This window comes from Triturus cristatus, chromosome 1_2 (assembly GCF_964204655.1).
Source record: "Triturus cristatus chromosome 1_2, aTriCri1.1, whole genome shotgun sequence".
Classification (NCBI taxonomy): Eukaryota; Metazoa; Chordata; class Amphibia; order Caudata; family Salamandridae; genus Triturus; species Triturus cristatus.
Window position 1 is genome coordinate 1,196,364,452 of NC_140580.1, and position 18,501 is coordinate 1,196,382,952.

Genomic DNA, 18,501 nt, shown 5'->3' on the forward strand with positions numbered 1-18,501 from the left:
GGCGAGACAAATCTTACAGCCGCCTAGTGACCCATTTCTATTGGCCCCGAATGCGGAGAGACGTGGACCATCACTGCCGGTCCTGCCAGACCTGCCAGGCTAGCGGGAAGACTGGGGGTCGCGTCAAGGCCCCCCTCCAACCGTTTCCAGCCGTCCACACCCCGTTCGAACGAGTAGGGATCGACATCGTGGGGCCCCTCGACCCCCGAACTGCCCTGGGACACCGCTTCATCCTGGTACTGGTCGACCACGCCACCCGATACCCCGAGGCCATCCCACTCCGCACTGTGACAGCTCCAGTGGTGGGCCGGGCCCTGATGGGCATCTTCTCCAGGGTGGGGTTCCCCCGAGAAGTGGTGAGCGACAGGGGTACGAACTTTATTTCGAAGTACATGAGATCCCTCTGGCAACAATGTGGGGTCACCTACAAATTCACCACCCCTTACCACCCCCAGGGAAACGGACTGGTCGAGCGGTTCAACAGAACCCTGAAGGGGATGATCAAGGGTCTGGAAGAGCCCCTGAGGAGGAGATGGGACGTCCTGCTGCCCTGCCTCCTGTTCGCCTATCGGGAGGTACCACAGAAATCCCTGGGCTTCAGCCCCTTCGAACTGTTGTATGGGCACCCCGTCCGAGGGCCCCTCAGCCTGGTCAAGGAGGGCTGGGAGGCGAACGTCCAAGATGCCCCCCCCAATGTCTACCGGTACCTCCTGACCCTGCGGAACCAGACTCGGAAGTTCCGGGCCCTGGCAGAAGCCAACCTCGAAGCCAGCCAAGAAGACATGAAACGCTGGTATGACGAAAATGCCTCGACCATCGAGTTCGAGCCGGGCCAGCAAGTCTGGGTCATGTCACCCGTGGACCCCTGTGCCCTGCAGGACAAGTGGACCAGACCCTTCAAGGTGGTTGAGAGGAAGAGCCCCGTCACCTACCTGGTCGACATGGAGTCCCCGAGGAACCCCCTCCGGGTCCTACACGTCAACCGGCTCAAGCCCCACTTTGCCTGAACTGAACTAAGCCTGCTGCTGGCTACCGACGATGGGGGCGAAAGCGACTCCGAGCCCCTACCCGACCTCCTGGGGTCCTCGGGCCAAGACGGCTCCTTGGAGGGCGTCCACCTCTCCGCCACCCTGACCCCAGAACAGCGCCATGACTGCCGGAAGCTGCTGCAACCCTTCGCTGCCATCTTCTCGCTCACGCCCGGGGTGACCCCCTGGTGCATCCACGACGTGGACACCGGGGACAGCCCCCCTGTGCGGCACCGCGCCTACAGAGTACCCGACCGAGTCCGAGCCTGCATACAGACCGAGGTCTCCAAGATGCTCGCCCTCGGAGTCATCGAGCCATCAGACAGCCCGTGGGCCAGCCCGGTGGTCTTGGTGCTAAAGGCCGCCGCCCCCGGCACCCCCCCGGAACTCAAATTTTGTGTAGACTACCGGGGCCTGAACGCAGTCACCAAGACCGATGCCCACCCCCTGCCACGGGCAGACGAACTGATCGATCGCTTAGGGGCCGCCCGCTATCTAAGCACCTTTGATCTCACCGCTGGGTACTAGCAGATCAAGCTCACTCCCGGCGCCCAGGAACGATCCGCCTTTTCCACCCCCGATGGGCACTACCACTTTCGGGTGATGCCCTTCGGTATGAAGAACGCCCCAGCGACCTTCCAGAGGCTGGTGAACAAGGTCCTGGCCGGGCTAGAAGCTTTCAGCGCGGCCTACCTCGACGACATTGCCGTCTTCAGCGACCACTGGGCCGCGCACCTAGAACACCTCGGGGAAGTCCTGGCCGCTCTCAAAAGGGCCGGGCTCATAATTTTTTTTTTTTTTTTTTTTTTTTAAAAACCTTTATTTGTGCATAGTAAAGGAACAAATACGGGCCTACAACCATCAGGCCGGCCACAATACGTTGAGCACAGAAACAAACGGTACACCCCCTAGGCATCAACGGTCAAGGCAAGCAACGATTCAGGGTTACACTGGAGGGATCCGTGACACTGGGGCAGGAGAAGTGAAGGTTAATTTTAAGGTTTTTTAAAATGATTTTATCGAGACAGATTCAGTGAAAAAAGGGAACAAGGAGATTCGAGTCCGCGAGATATCTTCATACATTGGAGTGCAGCAGCATCGGTAAGACAGCCATGGAAATCACATACAGTAAGGCGATGTAACTAGAGAACAGGATCATAGCATTAGTGCATACACACCCCCTAAGCGCCGCCCCTTCACAATCCACCCCACACCCGGACCCGGAATCGAAACAAGTATAGCGCAGAGAGATGAAGAAAGAGGCCCATAGAACTAAGAGAAAACAGTAATTTACCCCCCCACCCAACACCAATGCGGAGGCTACGGCCTACCCCCCCCCCAGCATAGTGCCTGTCGCCCAATGAACCCGAAATATAGACGAGAAAGAAAGTAGGAATAGAGTGAAGAAACTAAGGGAAGAAAGAAAGAAAAAGGCGGGGGGGAGCCCGCGCAACCACTGAGCACCCGACACCCCCGGCCAACCCAACCTCCACACACTGAAACCCCACTACACCCAAAGACGGTCGTGTGAAGAGAGCATTCAATAATAAGGAAATGAAGGCAAACAGATCACGACAAGCGTGTACAACATGTGCAACAATTCCAGTCCCAGTCCAGCCCGTCCGTGAAACCATGATGACATCGAACAATCTAGCCCTGGCCCGTTCGCGGGCTTACGAGTAGGCCCGCCCCCTCGTGAAGGCCCCGCATCCCAAACAAACAGAGACAATATGGCCGCGCGGAAGAAGAAGGAGAAGCAAAGTCACAAAATGGCCACCGATCATCCAACAAAGTCCCCTTGCACACCACATGAAATCCAAACCTGGCTTGTAAAGTACATAAGTTCCGTATAAAAGGAGCCGTAGACCACCGTGCACGGTTCCTCGTGGGCGTCAGTTGTGGCTCCGCTGGCAGCTCCTGCGGGCGCGGTGAGACAGGCAACATCAAAGCAGGGAGCAACGACCGGGGAATCAAAGTATCCGCCATCGAACAGGAGGGCGTGCGATCCTGGGTACCGGGAAAGCCAACTGCGGACTCCAATGTAGCACTGTTACACCCGGTCGCCGCTTCCCCGCAGGAGGACCAGAGCACTGGCCGACTCACATCTCGTTGATCACAAGCAGGGCGCTCACGACCCGCAGCAGGCAGTATGGTATCGAACCGCTCACTGAGCGTTTGCAAGCCGGCACATAATCGCAGCCGAAAGTCCCGCAGGGCAGCCAGGACGGAGCCGTATGTCAGCGGAGGCTGCGCCCCCACAGCGGCAGCAGTCCGGGACGGCACCGGGGAGCTGGAGTTTGGCAGAGGGAGGGCGAAGCGGGCAGCGGACGAGACAGAAACACCCCCCCCCAGCAGCGAGCAGGCAGCCAGCGCGATGCTGTACCGCTGGACGTTACCGTGGGCAGGGGGGGGGTCGTGAACAGGAGGCAATCCCCAATAGGTCTGCGCCGCGACAGGTGAAAGCCAACAGCCGATGCCCTCCCTCTGGGCTCTTGTTGCGGCCGACTCAACGTCGAGACTTTTGACTGTTTCCCTCGTTTTCATGAGATCAGCCCGGATTAGGTTAACGTCTATTGAGATGGTGTCCATTTTGCGTTCCAAGGACTCTTTGACTCCAGTAATGGCGGCCATGACATCCTGCAGAGTCAGTTCCGGGGTTGCACTCTCGAGGTCCTTCGCGGGCTTAGGTGCGCCGCTGGTGTCGGAAGGTGAGCCTTTAGGTAGCGTGTACCTATCAAGCTTGTTGGACTGGGTCAGTTTAGATGATCCGGGACCTCTGGCCGAGGCCCTGTTCGCTTCATTCCTCCCCGTCATCACACTCGGCTCACAGACCGCAGCTGGTACGCCAGCCGCCGCCAGTGCACACGGCGGGGTAGTGCAGGCACTGATTCAGTTGTCTATACTCTTTCCGCAGGTTCGCCGGATCACTTTGCCAATGGCGGTGTGTATCCCCACCCCCGGAAGTCTCCACGTGCGGAGAAGCGCTCTGGGCACCGCCAGGGGAGTCAAGCCACAGCCCGAGGGGAGACACGATTGTCAGGTGGGAGGCCAAGACTTCGCTGAGAGCACCCTTCCACCATCTGCGGGCGGCCCCCTGTACTCTGCTTCCAGCGATACTCACACAGCTATTGGGGCAGCCGATCAAGAACCAGCCGGGTAGCAGCACTTGCTCTTCGTGCTCTGTTTACCAGCACTCTCCCCATTGCAGCATCAGCCACTGCCCCCTCTCAGCTCTGTGTTTCTGGCGTCCACAAGCGCATGCTGGGTCACTAATAAATGTCACAGCCCCTCGCTATGGCCATTGTGTGCACTTGTGGTACTGCGTGCGTTTGGTCCCAGTCTCGCCAGTATTGTGCTCAGCCGCTGAATGCAGCGCGCGGGCCGACCGCCGCGTGCATCCGCAGGGGATCCGAGAATGTTCACACGCCGAGGCGCGACCTTACAAGGTCCCCACACCACTGCCGGCAACACATGCCCCCAGGGAGGCCGCTTCAAGCCGCACTCCGGCCTTCACTCATCGCCCATTGCCGCCGCGGGTCAGCACAGAAACGCCCTCACCCGCTCAGGCGGACCACCGACCGGCGACTTCCGGTCCGCGGCGGCCGCCTCGCAGCCGCACAGCGCCGGCACAGCGGCTCACTCCGGCTCCTGGCTGACCGGGCGCGTGCAGGCCCAGACGATCGGGGTCCGGATCTCGAGGCCACAGGAAGCGTCAAAGTCCGAAAAAGCACGGACGAGCTCCACTCGCCCTCCGGTCATGGGATCTCTCATCAGAGGTCAGGATCTTTGGCCGGATCTATGCCGGGGGAAGGGGATACGGTGGTGCCGAAGATTTACTCGGCCATCTTCCCAATGTCTCCAGGGTTAACGGCTGTCCCCAATGACGGGAGTGCCCGTCTCAGATCGCGGCCGCCATTTTGATCGCGGCCGAGTCGGAGCCCGTCCCAGAGGGAAAGTCGCCTTTTTCTTCACCCACGGGTACTCCAGCACCTCGAAACTGCAGCCAGGGGAGCCCCAAGCATTCCGCTACATTATGCAGCGCTATGGGCTACTTCGGAGGATCAGGATCACTTGCGGCGGAGGGAGGCCGCGGAGGAGCTCCGAGGTCTGCTGCTGTTTACATCGGCGCCAAGCCACGCCCCCCGGGCTCATAATTAAGGCCAGCAAATGCCAGATCGGTCAAGGATCTGTGACCTATCTGGGCCACCAGGTGGGGAGTGGCCAGGTGGCGCCCCTCCAGTTGAAGGTCGATGCCATCCAGGCGTGGGAGCCCCCCGCAACCCAAACCGCTGTCCGGGCCTTCTTAGGCCTCACAGGCTACTACCGGCGATTTATTAAGGATTATGGCAGCATTGTGGGGCCCCTCACGGAGCTCACTTCCAAGAAACAGCCCAAGGCGGTGCACTGGACGCCCCGCTGTCAGACCGCTTTTGAAGCCCTCAAGGCGGCCATGTGTGCTGCCCCTGTGCTACAGGCCCCTGACTACAGCAAGGAATTTGTGGTTCAGACCGATGCCTCGGAGTACGGGGTCGGGGCGGTCCTCTCCCAGATGGACGCCGAAGGCCTCGACCGACCTGTGGCCTTTATCAGCCGCCGACTGCTGCCACGAGAACAGAGGTGGAGCACTATCGAGCGGGAAGCCTTCGCTGTGGTATGGGCTCTCAAAAAGCTCCGGCCCTACCTTTTCGGCACACACTTCAGAGTCCAAACTGACCACCGGCCCTTGCGGTGGCTAATGCAAATGCGGGGCGAGAACCCCAAGTTGTTGCGATGGTCCATCTCGCTGCAAGGGATGGACTTCACCGTGGAGCACCGGCCCGGCAACGACCACGCCAATGCCGACGGCCTGTCCAGATTCTTCCGCCTCGGCGAGGAGAACCCCCAAGGAAATGGGTGACTCTCCCTGCCTTCAGCTGGGGGCGACGCATGTTGGAGCCGGCCTCGTGGCGTGGTCCTGTTCCCCCTCGCTAAGCCGCACGAGGTCCCATGCACCTCGGGGCTCCTCCATTTTGGATTGTAAGTGACTCTGCGTAACCACCTGCGTGACCCCGCTCCACCCGGCCTCGGTTCCGGCGAGGCCCGACATCGAGGCGCCAACCCCTGGCCCCGGGGATACCACGTGAGCCCTGCCCACTCCCGGCGGAGGGCAGTATCGATGGGACCCCCGACCGTCCTTCCACACCTAGGTGCGATCGCCCCACAGCTCTCTGGGGCCTGGCGCCTCTCCTGCTGGGCATCTGGCCGCTCCCTGCCCGGCCTCTCCGCCCCCCCCGGGCGCAAGGGTCCGGACATCAAAGGGTTCCAGCCCTATATCTGGGGCGACCCGGCAACAAGACGACAGTTGTATCCCGGAGTCAAGAGCCCTGCTGATCGGATCGCGGCTGACCCTGCGGAGAAAGACTCCTCCCGAAACCACCTTCTGAGCCCTGCTGACGACGTCGCGGCTCCATCGTGCTTACAAGACCTTCACGAACCTTTGGGGCCCTGCTGACGCTGTCGCGGCCCGACCTTGTTGAACTTACCATCAGAGCCCAGCTGACCTCGTCGCGGCTCGACCGAAGCGGACCTACCACCGGAGCCCTGCTGACTGTGTCACGGCTCGACCCAAGCGGAACTACCACCCGAGCCCTGCAGACACCGTCGCGGCTCCCCCCGTCCGAGCTGCTTTGAGACCAGCCCGCAAGGTCTGGCGCAGAACCTCCCGTACCAGGCTGGTATTAAGACTGTCCCGCTACCCTGCCCCCACAAAGACCTTGAGACTCTTCCGGATCACTCGATCCCCCTGTAAATATATTGAACGTGCTACCTTTTATAAAGTACCAAGATAAGCAACTAATACGGAGTCCTGTGTAGTGGTGTTACTGGGCCTAGTACGATCACAGGAGAAGGACCTCTCCCAGGAGGCTTCTCGTGGCGCTTGGCTGTAACTTTGCGGTAGGAAGGTGCCCTGGAGTAGTCTCCCCGACTCCCCGGTGGTCCTCCCTCCAACATACACTTAGGATATGGTAGAACTAAGAGCTTTAGAAACTCTAGGACTACACAAACCCCATTTTGGTGATCAGACAGATTTAAAAACAGTAATTAATCAATTATGACAATATGGAGGTAGAGCTGCTTACTCACTGACATTTTGTTGGGCTGGACCGTGCTTTTTCAGCCACATTATGAATGGAGGGACATCTATTAATCAGTCACATTATGGAGCACTGGGACATTATCTGGCTCTATGGGGTCAGGCTGCTTCTTAGGGCTGGGTGACTATCTGGCTCTATGGGGTCAGGCTGCTTCTTAGGGTTGGGTGACTGTCTGGCTCTATGGGGTCAGGATGCTTCCTAGGGCTGGGTGACTATCTGGCTCAATGGGGTAAGACTGTTTCTTAGGGCTGGGAGACTATCTGGCTCTATGGGGCGAGGCTGCGTCTTAGAGCTGGGTGACTATCCAAATCTATGGGGTCAGGCTGCTTCCTATGGCTGGGTGACTATCTGGCTCTATGGGGTCAGACTGCTTCCTTGAGCTTGATCACTAGGTGGCTCTATGGGGTCACGCTGCTTCATTGGGCTGGGTGACTATCTGGCTCTATGGGGTCAGGCTGCTTCCTTGGGCTGGGTGACTATCTGGCTTTATGGGGTCAGGCTGCTTCTTAGGACTGGGTGACTATCTGGCTCTATGGGGTCAGGCTGCTTCCTTGGGCTGGGTGCCTATCTGGCTCTATGGGGTCAGGTTGCTTCTTAGGGCTGAATGACTAGCTGGCTCTATGGGGTCCGGCTGCTTCTTAGGGCTGGTTGACTATCTGGCTCAATGAGGTCCGGCTGCTTCTTAGGGCTGGGTCACTATCTGGCTCTATGAGGTCAGGCTGCTTCCTTGGGCTTGATCACTATCTGGCTCAGTGGGGCCAGGCTGGTTTCTTGGGCTGGTTGACTATCTGGCTCTATGGGGTCAGGCTGTTTATTGGGGCTGGATGACTATCTGGCTCTATGGGGTCCGGCTGCTTCCTTAGGCTGGGTGACTATGTGGCTCTATGGGGTCAGGCTGTTTCTTAGGGCTGGATGACTATCCGGCTCTATGGGGTCAGGCTGCTTCCTTGGGCTGGGTGACTCTCTGGCTCTATGGGGTCAGGCCTCTTCCTTGGGCTGGGTGACTATCTGGCTCTATGGGGTCAGGCTGCTTCTTAGGGCTGGGTGACTATCCGGCTCTATGGGGTCAGGCTGCTTCCTTGGGCTGGGTGACTCTCTGGCTCTATGGGGTCAGGCCTCTTCCTTGGGCTGGGTGACTATCTGGCTCTATGGGGCCAGGCTGCTTCCTTGGGCTTGAGCACTATCTGGCTCTATGAGGTCAAGCTGCTTCCTTAGACTGGGTGACTATCTGGCTCTATGGGGTCAGGCTGCTTCCTTGGGCTTGATCACTATCTGGCTCAGTGGGGCCAGGCTGCTTTCTTGGGCTGGTTGACTATCTGGCTCTATGGGGTCAGGCTGTTTATTGGGGCTGGATGACTATCTGGCTCTATGGGGTCAGGCTGCTTCCTTAGGCTGGGTGACTATGTGGCTCTATGGGGTCAGGCTGTTTCTTAGGGCTGGATGACTATGCGGCTCTATGGGGTCAGGCTGCTTCCTTGGGCTGGGTGATTCTCTCGCTCTATGGGGTCAGGCCTCTTCCTTGGGCTGGGTGACTATCTGGCTCTATGGGGTCAGGCTGCTTCCTTAGACTGGGTGACTATCTGGCTCTATGGGGTCAGGCTGCTTATTATGGCGGGTGACTATCTAGCTCTATGGGGTCAGCCTGCTTCTTAGGGCTGGGGGACTATCTGGCTCTGTGGGGTAAGACTGCTTCCCTGGGCTGGGTGACTATCTGGCTCTACGAGGCCAGGATGCTTTCTTGGGGTGCGTGACTATCTGGCAGCTGATGGATATTTAGGGGCTCCGCCGCACTCTGGTGCTTTTGACACTCTCTAAAGCTCTGACACTCTTTGGGGTCTCTGCCGCACACTGGGCAGTCTGCAGCTCTCTGGTGCCTCTGACACTCTCTAGGATTCTGATGCTCTTTGCTGCCACTGGCACTCTCTGAGGCCTCTGCTCCTTTCTGGGGCCTCTAGCACTCTCCGGGGACTCTGGCACTCTCCGGGGCCTCTGGCACTCTCTGAGGCCTCTGCTCCTCTCTGGGGCCTCTGCTCCTCTCTGGGGCCTCTGGCACTCTCAGGGGCCTCTGGCACTCTCTGAGGCCTCTGCTCCTCTCTGGGGCCTCTGCTACTCTCTGGGGCCTCTGGCACTCTCCGGGGACTCTGGCACTCTCCGGGGCCTCTGGCACACTCTGAGGCTTCTGCTGCTCTCTAGGGCCTCTGGCACTCTCAGGGGCCTCTGGCACTTTCTGGGACCTCTGCTGCTCTCTGGGGCCTCTGGCACTCTCTGGGGTTCTGAAACTCACTGAGGCCTCTGCTCCTCTCTGGGGCCTCTGCTCCTCTCTGGGGCCTCTGGCACTCTCTGGGGCCTCTGGCACTCTCTGGGGCCTTTGATACTCTCTGGAAATCCGACACTCACTGGGGTCTCTGACGCTCATGGGGGTCTCTACGCTCACTGGGGTCTCTGATGCTTTCTGGTGCTTCTGACACTCTCTGGGCTTCTGATGCTCTTTGGTGCCTCTGGCACTCTCTGAGGCTCTGACGCTCTCTGGGGTCTCAGATGCTCTCTGGGGCCTCTGACGCTCTCTGGGGCCTCTGATGCTCTCTGGGGTCTCTGACGCTCTCATGTGCTTCTAACACTCTCTGGGCTTCTGACACTCTTTGGTGCCTCTGGCACTCTCTGAGGCCACTGCTACTCTCTGGCACTCTCAGAAGCTATCTGGTGCTTCTGATACTCTCTGGGCTTCTGATGTTCTTTGGTGCCTCTGGCACTCTCCGAGGCCTCTGCTGCTCTATGGGGCCTCTGCTGCTCTCTGGGGCCTCTGCTGCTCTCTGGGGCCTCTGCTGCTCTCCGGGGCCTCTGCTGCTCTCTGGGGCCTCTGCTGCTCTCTGGGGCCTCTGCTGCTCTCTGGGGTCTCTGCTGCTCTCTGGGGCCTCTGCTGCTCTCTGGGGCCTCTGCTGCTCTCTGGGGCCTCTGCTGCTCTCTGGGGCCTTTGCTGCTTTCTGGGGCCTCTACTGCTCTCCGAGGCCTCTGCTGCTCTCTGGGGCCTCTGCTGCTCTCCGAGGCCTCTGCTGCTCTCTGGGGCCTCTGCGGCTCTCCGGGGCCTCTGCTGCTCTCTGGGGCCTCTGCTGCTCTCCGGGGCCTCTGATGCTCTCTGGGGCCTCTGCTGCTCTCTGGGGCCTCTGATGTTCTCTGGGGCCTCTGACGCTCCCTGATGCTGGGATCTTTTCTGGGGCATCTGTGCTCCCTGGTGCTCTGATACGCTCTCCACCAAGTCTCATCTCTATGGCTCCTACCTTCAGTCCATCAGGTCCTGCAGGTCCATTGTCTCCTTCCAGTCCTGTCTCACCCTGCAGCGGAAACATAGGTGTCAAACAACGGGAACTTGTTGCATTTATCTCAACTTCCATCACATCCCGACTCTTTCAGACAGTCACGCCATGTGTCACAATGTGAACAAGACACATTTGTTGTGTATTTCCTAATAATATATAGGATCTGTGTATTTAGACAACATAAACTAAGGGATTGGTGTCCAGACTGGTTCCAGACACCCCATAAGGATAAGTTAGTCTGTAGACCAGCGAGCTCACAGTGCCACTATAAGCCCACGGCCATTACCAAGGAGCGAATAGTTTCTGGCAACTATCGAACATGAAACCCTTGATCCTTCAGGGATCGTAGAAACAGTGCAGTACCTTTCGCTCAGTAAATCGTGCTCACTTAGTCTCAGAGAGATACACAGAATAAACGATGGAGACGTTTTCAATAAGTATTTATTGAACCAGCGTCATTCTAGTACAAAACATGTTTGCTGCGACAATGAACAGACAGAAACAGATATATAAGATTACAAGCACCGACACAGTAAATAAAAGGTAGAATTCTACCATGGTGCTAAAACAGTAGATATATGCAGGCATATCGATACATGGCAGAAATCTAGCATACTCCTACAATGCACACCCTTTCTAAGTGTACCTAGCATGCATGTGCGTGTAAAGCCAAGAATCCCCTAGGAAAGAGTCAACGCCATTACCTGATGGGAGAGAATGAAGGACCCCGTCGTGGTCTCGAGTTGGACACCCCGCGAGGGATGTCAGACCGCTGCGTGCTGGAGTGTCTGAGTGCAGGTACTTCAGCGTCTCGTGTCAGCGTGGAAGCTTCTCCTCTGGTTGCCCAGTGAAGATGTGGTTCTTTTATACCCAAAAACTATTCTCAGTGGTTCTCCCGTGATGTGTAATGGTACTATGGGTCTGTCGTTCAAGGATGACGATTGCAGTGACTTTTGTACAGAGTTTTATACAGAAGATGGCAATTCTGCTGTGATACTAAGAATCCTCATGCATAATAAATAAGGCTAGTTTTCGAAGAAAACCACACAACATTTATTATCACCTAACTAGGTAAAAGGTCAGCGCCAGAGCCGTTATGTAGAGTAAGGTAGGATGAATGTAGGTAAAAGGACGTGCAGCTACCTAAGTCTATATTGGGGTACATTGGGGCTCATTACACATTCGCACCTTGTGTTACCTCGTGCAGTGGAGGCACAAATCGTGTTGCGTCCCACATCAGACACTCACTCCATGTGTCATGGCTCACAGCAGACACCATTCAGATGTCTTTCTGCCTCCTGCAGCAGAGTCCAACCAATTCAGTAGGATGGGGGGCAATGCGGATAGTCACAGCAAGTGTGAAGTGGGCAATTCTGCTCCCTTCCTGACTTGTGCAAGCTTCCTTAACTCTCTCATGGTCCACCCCCTGTCTGCATGTTACCTCTAATGACACAGGCCCGGAGTGAACACTGACATGGTGTGTGAAGGAGCAACCTCCTCACATATGCAAGAAGTACTCACCCGCACGCCGACCAGGCCCAGCTCACCAGCAGCCCCCAAGAGTCCCAAGTCACCCTGAAAAATAATTTTTCACATCATGCTCAATAAACAAATGTCAGAAACTCTAATTTCTTGTTTGATTTGAATTCCCCACATCCGCTGATTTCTCTCATATATGCCCAAATATGTTCTGGACTCACAGTGCAGGCTTCACTATAAACCAATGGAGTGCTGTGCATTGAGGGGGCGGAATATACGACTGGCAGATACATCTCTCTACAATCTGGTGGTGGGGTGGGGGAGAGTGGGGTGTAGAAAAGCCAAGGAGCAGCTCACGGCCACATCAGTTCATAACCTGCCTCGGAGTATGACCACAGCACAGAGGCATCATATACCACATGCCAACCATGCATTCACCACACAAAACTACACATGATTGAGCATGTACTACGCAGATAACACAAGGGCAAAATGCACACGCTATGCACATACCACACATGCACCATGCACACAACACACATGCATCACGTACAAGGTATATACCTTGGACATACAATGCATGTGCCACATATGTATCATCCACATACCACACACAAACTATGCACCAACAATGCAGGCTCTGAGCATATACTAATGTACCATGCACATACAATTCACTATCAAAATAGGCATCATCCACATACCACACACAAGCCCTGCACACACCATGCATGCACCTGAAAAACACCACAGACTCGTTTTGAATGAGTGATTCTTGCTGCATCAGAACACAACCATTGTGGATCGCAACAATGAAGAGGCAGTGCAAAGAGAAGTGAGGACACCACCCCTGGTTCACCTTTCAGCTAAATACTTGAGAGGTACCCCTTTTAAATACCCCCTACACTTACACATGCACCATGCTTCCAGGAGGTCTAATTCTAACTCTGCCCATGCTCCAACAACACTCACCCTGTGTCTACGTCTACATGGCACCCACCTGTACCAGCTTAAGACAACTCCCTATCTACTCCATCACATAAACTCTACCTACCTGTAGCAACCCGTGACCCCTCCTTATCCATCAGCCCCAGACCAAATCTTTTTACTGCACTTACTGCTCACTTAACCATACAACCTACCCCGAGAGCCCTTCCTATAAATGTACTCCAACCAGACTCCAGACGGTAATTATTGGGTGCTTACCATACGACCCCACGACACCTCCCTATCGGTCCGCCCCAAACCCAGTCTCCTAACTGCCCTCACTGTTAGTTATGTCCATTTGTATAGCACACTCACCCCCGCGAGGGTCTCCTGGTGCTGAGCAGGTGTCGCTCTGCCTTTGGTAGGTTTGTTAATTGAAAAGCCAGGTCTTAAGTTCTTGTGGAATTCAAGAAGAGAGGAGGACGCTCTCATGTGGAGTGGGAGGCTGTTCCATGCTTTAGGAGCGATGTAAGAGACGCCCGGCCTCCTGATCTGGTCTCTGTATGTGTAGGATACGTGCAAGTAGAGTCCTGCAGAGCGAAGGTGTCTGGGTGGTTGGTGGAAGGAGATGTGATTGTTGAGTGCCCTGAATGTGTGTGAGGAGTTTGAATTGAGCGTGTTTGTGGAGCTCCGAGGTGTGGCGTGAATTCCCTGTAGGAGGTTGAGGATGCGTTTAGCTGCCGCGTTCTGGATGGTTTGTAGTCTTTTAGTCAGTTGCTTGCTAATCCCGGTGTTGGGACGGTAAGCCTTCTCCGCGACTCTGGAGAGCTGCTTCCCTGCCCTATGTTGATCTCCTGGCAAGGCACTGGAAAGCTGCTGAGGGTTTCTTGACCTCCATCTTCGTGAATATGACAGTCACACGTGCCTGCGGAGAGCCTTCTTGTTTACATGGATTGAGACCCTAGAGCTTGGCTCTGAGGTCGAGGGGGCACGAAGTGGACCCCTCTTTTACAGAGTGGTACTACTCTCTCTACCCAGGCTGTGGTAGACTGACAGTGGTGGCACCATTTATCTATAGCCAGGGATTCCTGTACCTTTTAGGAGGCATGCCTACCAGCACCCTCCTGGTAAAGTCCTCCTGGTTATTTCTGTCTCTGCAGCATGTAGGATGTTGGTGTTGAGAGCCGGTGGGTTTAGTGGGCGAGGATGGGGAGCCGTTGTGGTGGGCATTCAAGCTCCCCGTGCCCCTCTGTATCCTTAGTAGATGCTTGGTGGGTTGGAGTAGGCTCTAGTTCTCACCTGTATTTAGGTAAGACTCCCCCTGCTGGGTTGACCCCCAGCCACTCGGCTGGCAATGGCCAAGGCCTCCTGGTCTGGAGTTAATTAAAACTCCTTTCTGGGGGACTGGGAGAGCCCTCCTCACATGGACGGATCCAAGACGGATCATGCAGGAAGTATTCCCCAGGATTGGATGGGAACCCCGGATGCAATAGTAGCAGACCCACTGATTGGATTAGCCTCCAGTCAGCGAATGATATGAGTCCAGCCTCATCGAGTAGCTGCTTGTTGGTGCGGACGCCCTCTTTCTGGCTGTACTACTATAGAGTGTGTTGTAACCTGCGCCCTGATGTAAACAGGGCCTTCTGCAGAAGCCTTGTACTTTTTTACTATTTCAGGCATAACACCCTGGCCTTGACCGAGTCTTTAGAGCTGTAATTGGCTGATTTCATCATACGCTATACTAAGGGTAAGAACTGAGGGCCATATTATCAAGGACAGCTTTAAAATTATCGCTGCGTTAGAGGCAGAAAACTGACGCTAAAGCGACGATAATGTGCTTGATAATATGCACTTGTAAATTCCCATAGAAGAACAGGTTCACACTGTAACATGGGCTTCTATAGGAATTCACAAGAGCATATTATCAAGCCCATTATCGCCGCTTTAGCGGCAGTTTTCTGCCGCTAAAGTGGCGAAGATTTTAATGCCGTTTCTTGATAATATGCCCCTAAAACAGATATCCTGCGTGAGCCTCCGCCATGGAAGTTTGGCCATCAGTCTCAGAGCCGCCACTCATTTACATGTCGTTCTTAGAACGTCTTGACTCTTTGCTTCCTTGGTGTGTTTGAAGCAAAAGACACTGACAGTGCAGGAACGCACTAACCGCCTGGACTCCAGGTCACGGTAAATCTAGGACCCCTATAGAAGAACACATGGTCTGCGGTCAAAATGCAAGTCTGTAACCATGCAGAAAAACATTCTTGTCAAAGGGCTCGTCTGTCCTCACACCTCAGCAGCAAAGGTCTCTGCTGTCACCTTTCCCAAGAGAAATGGAATTACATCCATGATCAAGTACAGCAGGTTTAACCATTGAAGGTAAATAGTGTGTACCTGTGGATGAGATCACACATGGCCATAGAGCCAGCAATCCAGACTTGAAAAGAACATGTAACCCTCTCTACAGGTATCCTTGGGCTTGCTTTGGACACGATGGAGCATATTATCAAGAAATGGCGTTAAAATTATCGCCGCTTTAGCGGCAGAAAACTGCCGCTAAAGCGGCGATAATGGGCTTGATAATATGCCCTTGAGAATTCCCATAGAAGCCCATGTTCTAGTGTCAACATGGGCTTCTATTGGAATCCCCTGCGACATATTATCAAGCCCATTATCGCCGCTTTAGCAGTAGTTTTCTGGCTTGATAATATGCCCCCTGGTGTGCCTGCAGATACCTATATAGTTGCAGGACATTTTCACGGACATTGTCAAGTCGGATCATGTTAATTGAGCAGCACAGATCCTACAAAACTGTCAAAATGGGAGTTCCATGGAAAGTTTGATTCTTCCTGGAGGATAACACTTTCCGAGGGGAATGTAGATGTGGCCCTCAAGACCCATTCCTTTCTCCCATGGACGGGGAGATGGTGCCCCCAAGATCTGTCCCTCTATCTCACGAATGGGGAGATGGTGCTTCTATCCCTAAAGATGGGGTCCTCTCTCTAACGGGAGAGGAGATGCTGCCCCCAATATTTGTTTCTCTCTTCAATGAAAGGGGAGATAGTGACCTGCCCATTCCTCTTACCTCTTCAATGAAGGGAGGGGCATATCATCAACGAGGCGATGAAATATGATCGCCGCTTTTGCGTCCGTTTTCGGACGAAAAGCGGCGATAATTTTATCACCTAATCAGCAAGGTCACGCTATCACGTGAATCCTTGCATTAGCGCCTGTTTTCTAAACGCCCAGCTTTGCATCTCTAATGAGATTCAAAGTGGGCGTTCCTGCCCTGACATAACTGGAGAAATGTCGCTAAGCGACATTTCTCCAATTATCAATGAGCACGCTAACCTGCAGAGCGACAAGCAAAGTAGCGATAACATCTCTTATTGCTACTTTCCTTACGCCTGCTTCAAGACTGACTTAGCCATGATATCCTATGTAAGGTGGATATCATGGCTAAATATGCCTTGCCCTATCATCAAGCTATCGCCAATCTTTGTAAGATTATCGCTGGAATTCCAGCGATAATCTCACATTTGGCAGTTAGTGCTTGGAATTTTATCGCTTTTGAGATAAGCGTTGCTAATAGCACGCTATCTCAGCGATAAAATTCCACGTTAATTATCCTAGCGCTAAGTGCGCTTAGCGATAATTATCGCTGGTTGTTGCTGATTTGCCCCAGAGATAGGCAGATGTGCCTCCCATATCTACTCCTCTCTTCCCGGGAGCCTACCAAGATCTGTTCCTCTGCGCCATGGTAGGGGAGATGGTCTCCCCAACCCCTTAGATACGTTCCTCTCTGCCACAGGAGGTAAGATGGTGCCCCGTCCAAGATCCATTCCTCTCCTCAACAGGGATGGGGAAAGATGCCCACCATGGAGCAGTTCCTTGCCTCCTCCTAAGATCTGTTCCTCTAGTCAATGGAAGGGGAGGTTTTGCCCCCTCCGCACCTCGAGAGGCAGCCTGTACTCTCTCCAACGTAGGAACAGATTCATAAAACATCATTCCCACGCCATCATCAAGATGACCTAGATATTGAGAAGAGCAAGGCCCCTTTTCAGCTCCTAAAAACCAAGCTCACTGCTTCTCCGGTCTAAGGCGTCCTGTCAGAAGACTAGTACTTACCGCTGCGGCTGATGTTTCTGGGAAGACAGCACAGGCGGCACAGAAAGCTGCAAAGGGGCATTCTGGAAGTGACCTTGGAACTGGAGACAGCCCAGGCCGACCCACTTTTGTCTCATTTTGATTTTCAAGGAACATGTAAAGCTGGTTCACTCTCTCCGGAGCACCCATAAAACAGAAGACGACAAGCCTGAGGGCGCAGTATATCTAGCTTCCTTCTTAGGTGTGTGAACAGAGATAGAATGCCCCTTGGTGGACTTCAAAAAAAAAATGAAGGCAGCGGATCATTCTCATCCGCAATCTGACGCAACGGGGACACTAAGCACAACTAGTCTAAGGGGACCCTTGGGGTACCTCACCCAAGGAGGCGGTGGCTGTAGGAAGATATTATGGCCATGTTACAAGGCCTGCTGATATCAGGAAGACGGAAGAGCTGGGGCCAATACTTCTTGCACAGGAAACACAGGAGAGCTTCAGTAACAATATCCGAGATTCACTGTAAGGCTCTAAGACTTGTGCTGCGACTAAAGCAAGTCACACCTTTCCAAGTTGGAGTCCTTGAGCCCCTCACTGTATCGACAATGCACGTCATCGCTGATTGATTCCCTGTCACAGCTACATCAAAATATGGACAACTAAGGATTCATACGTCAATGCAAGCAGTTTGATTTTTGTGAAATCTGTTTGTACCCCTCGTGCCTTGGCCGCTGCACTTCTTGAGCTCACCTTCGGCTGGCACAGCCTTCCAGAGGTGATCACTGGCAGAGGAACCCACTCTAGATCAACATTATGGACGGAAGAGAATGGCTTGGAAGGAAGGACCCCATGGTATTCTTCTAACCCACAAAATGACATCCAAATAAACAGGGCAGATCAGGCAGCAGAATAGAACCGTTGTCATAGAGCTGTAGATTCATTGGAATGGGGTTTGCCTCAACAAAGCACACTCTATCATGAGTGTTTGCGCTTTCTTTCCTTCTCAGTGGCACCACTCTCAGAAGGCGCTTGTTTCCCTCGCAAGCCTTCCAATGGCAGCAAAAGGAGTCACCAAGTGATGCCTGCAGAAATCCAGGATTAATATGTAAACACATATCCATAATGACATCACAACAATACTCTTGAGTTCTATAAAAATCTACGATTCTTTTGTTTTTTCAATAACTGTTTATTTCCTTCTGCTTCTCAGAAACCTTGAGCTGAGACGCTTAGCCCTAAGCATGCTTCCAAGCTTCGCCCTCAGCCTGCTTCCAAACCATGAGATGCTTCGCCCTCAGCCTGCTTCCAATCCATGAGACGCTTCGCACTCAGCCTGCTTCCAAGCTTCACCTTCAGCCTGCTTCCAAACCATGAGATGCTTTGCCCTCAGCCTGCTTCCAAGCTTCGCCCTCAGCCTGCTTCCAAACTATGAGATGAGACGCTTTGCCCTCAGCCTGCTTCCAAACCACGAGATACTTCACCCTCAGCCTGCTTCCAAACCATGGGATGCTTCGCCCTCAG

At 54.4% G+C, this 18,501-nt stretch overlaps 1 protein-coding gene across 3 annotated transcripts in view; it reads right to left on the reverse strand.

Moving 5' to 3' along the window:
• The window catches only part of COL27A1 (collagen type XXVII alpha 1 chain), a 2,221,286-nt gene that overhangs the window by 646,801 nt on the left and 1,555,984 nt on the right, over window positions 1-18,501 (reverse strand). For all 3 annotated transcript variants that reach the window (XM_085614179.1, XM_085614180.1, XM_085614178.1), the window contains exons 35-36: window positions 11,998-12,051; window positions 10,438-10,491 (exon numbers count right to left, since the gene is read on the reverse strand). In XM_085614179.1, the coding sequence (XP_085470305.1) occupies window positions 10,438-10,491; window positions 11,998-12,051 (108 nt within the window). The remainder of the gene's footprint in view (window positions 1-10,437; window positions 10,492-11,997; window positions 12,052-18,501) is intronic.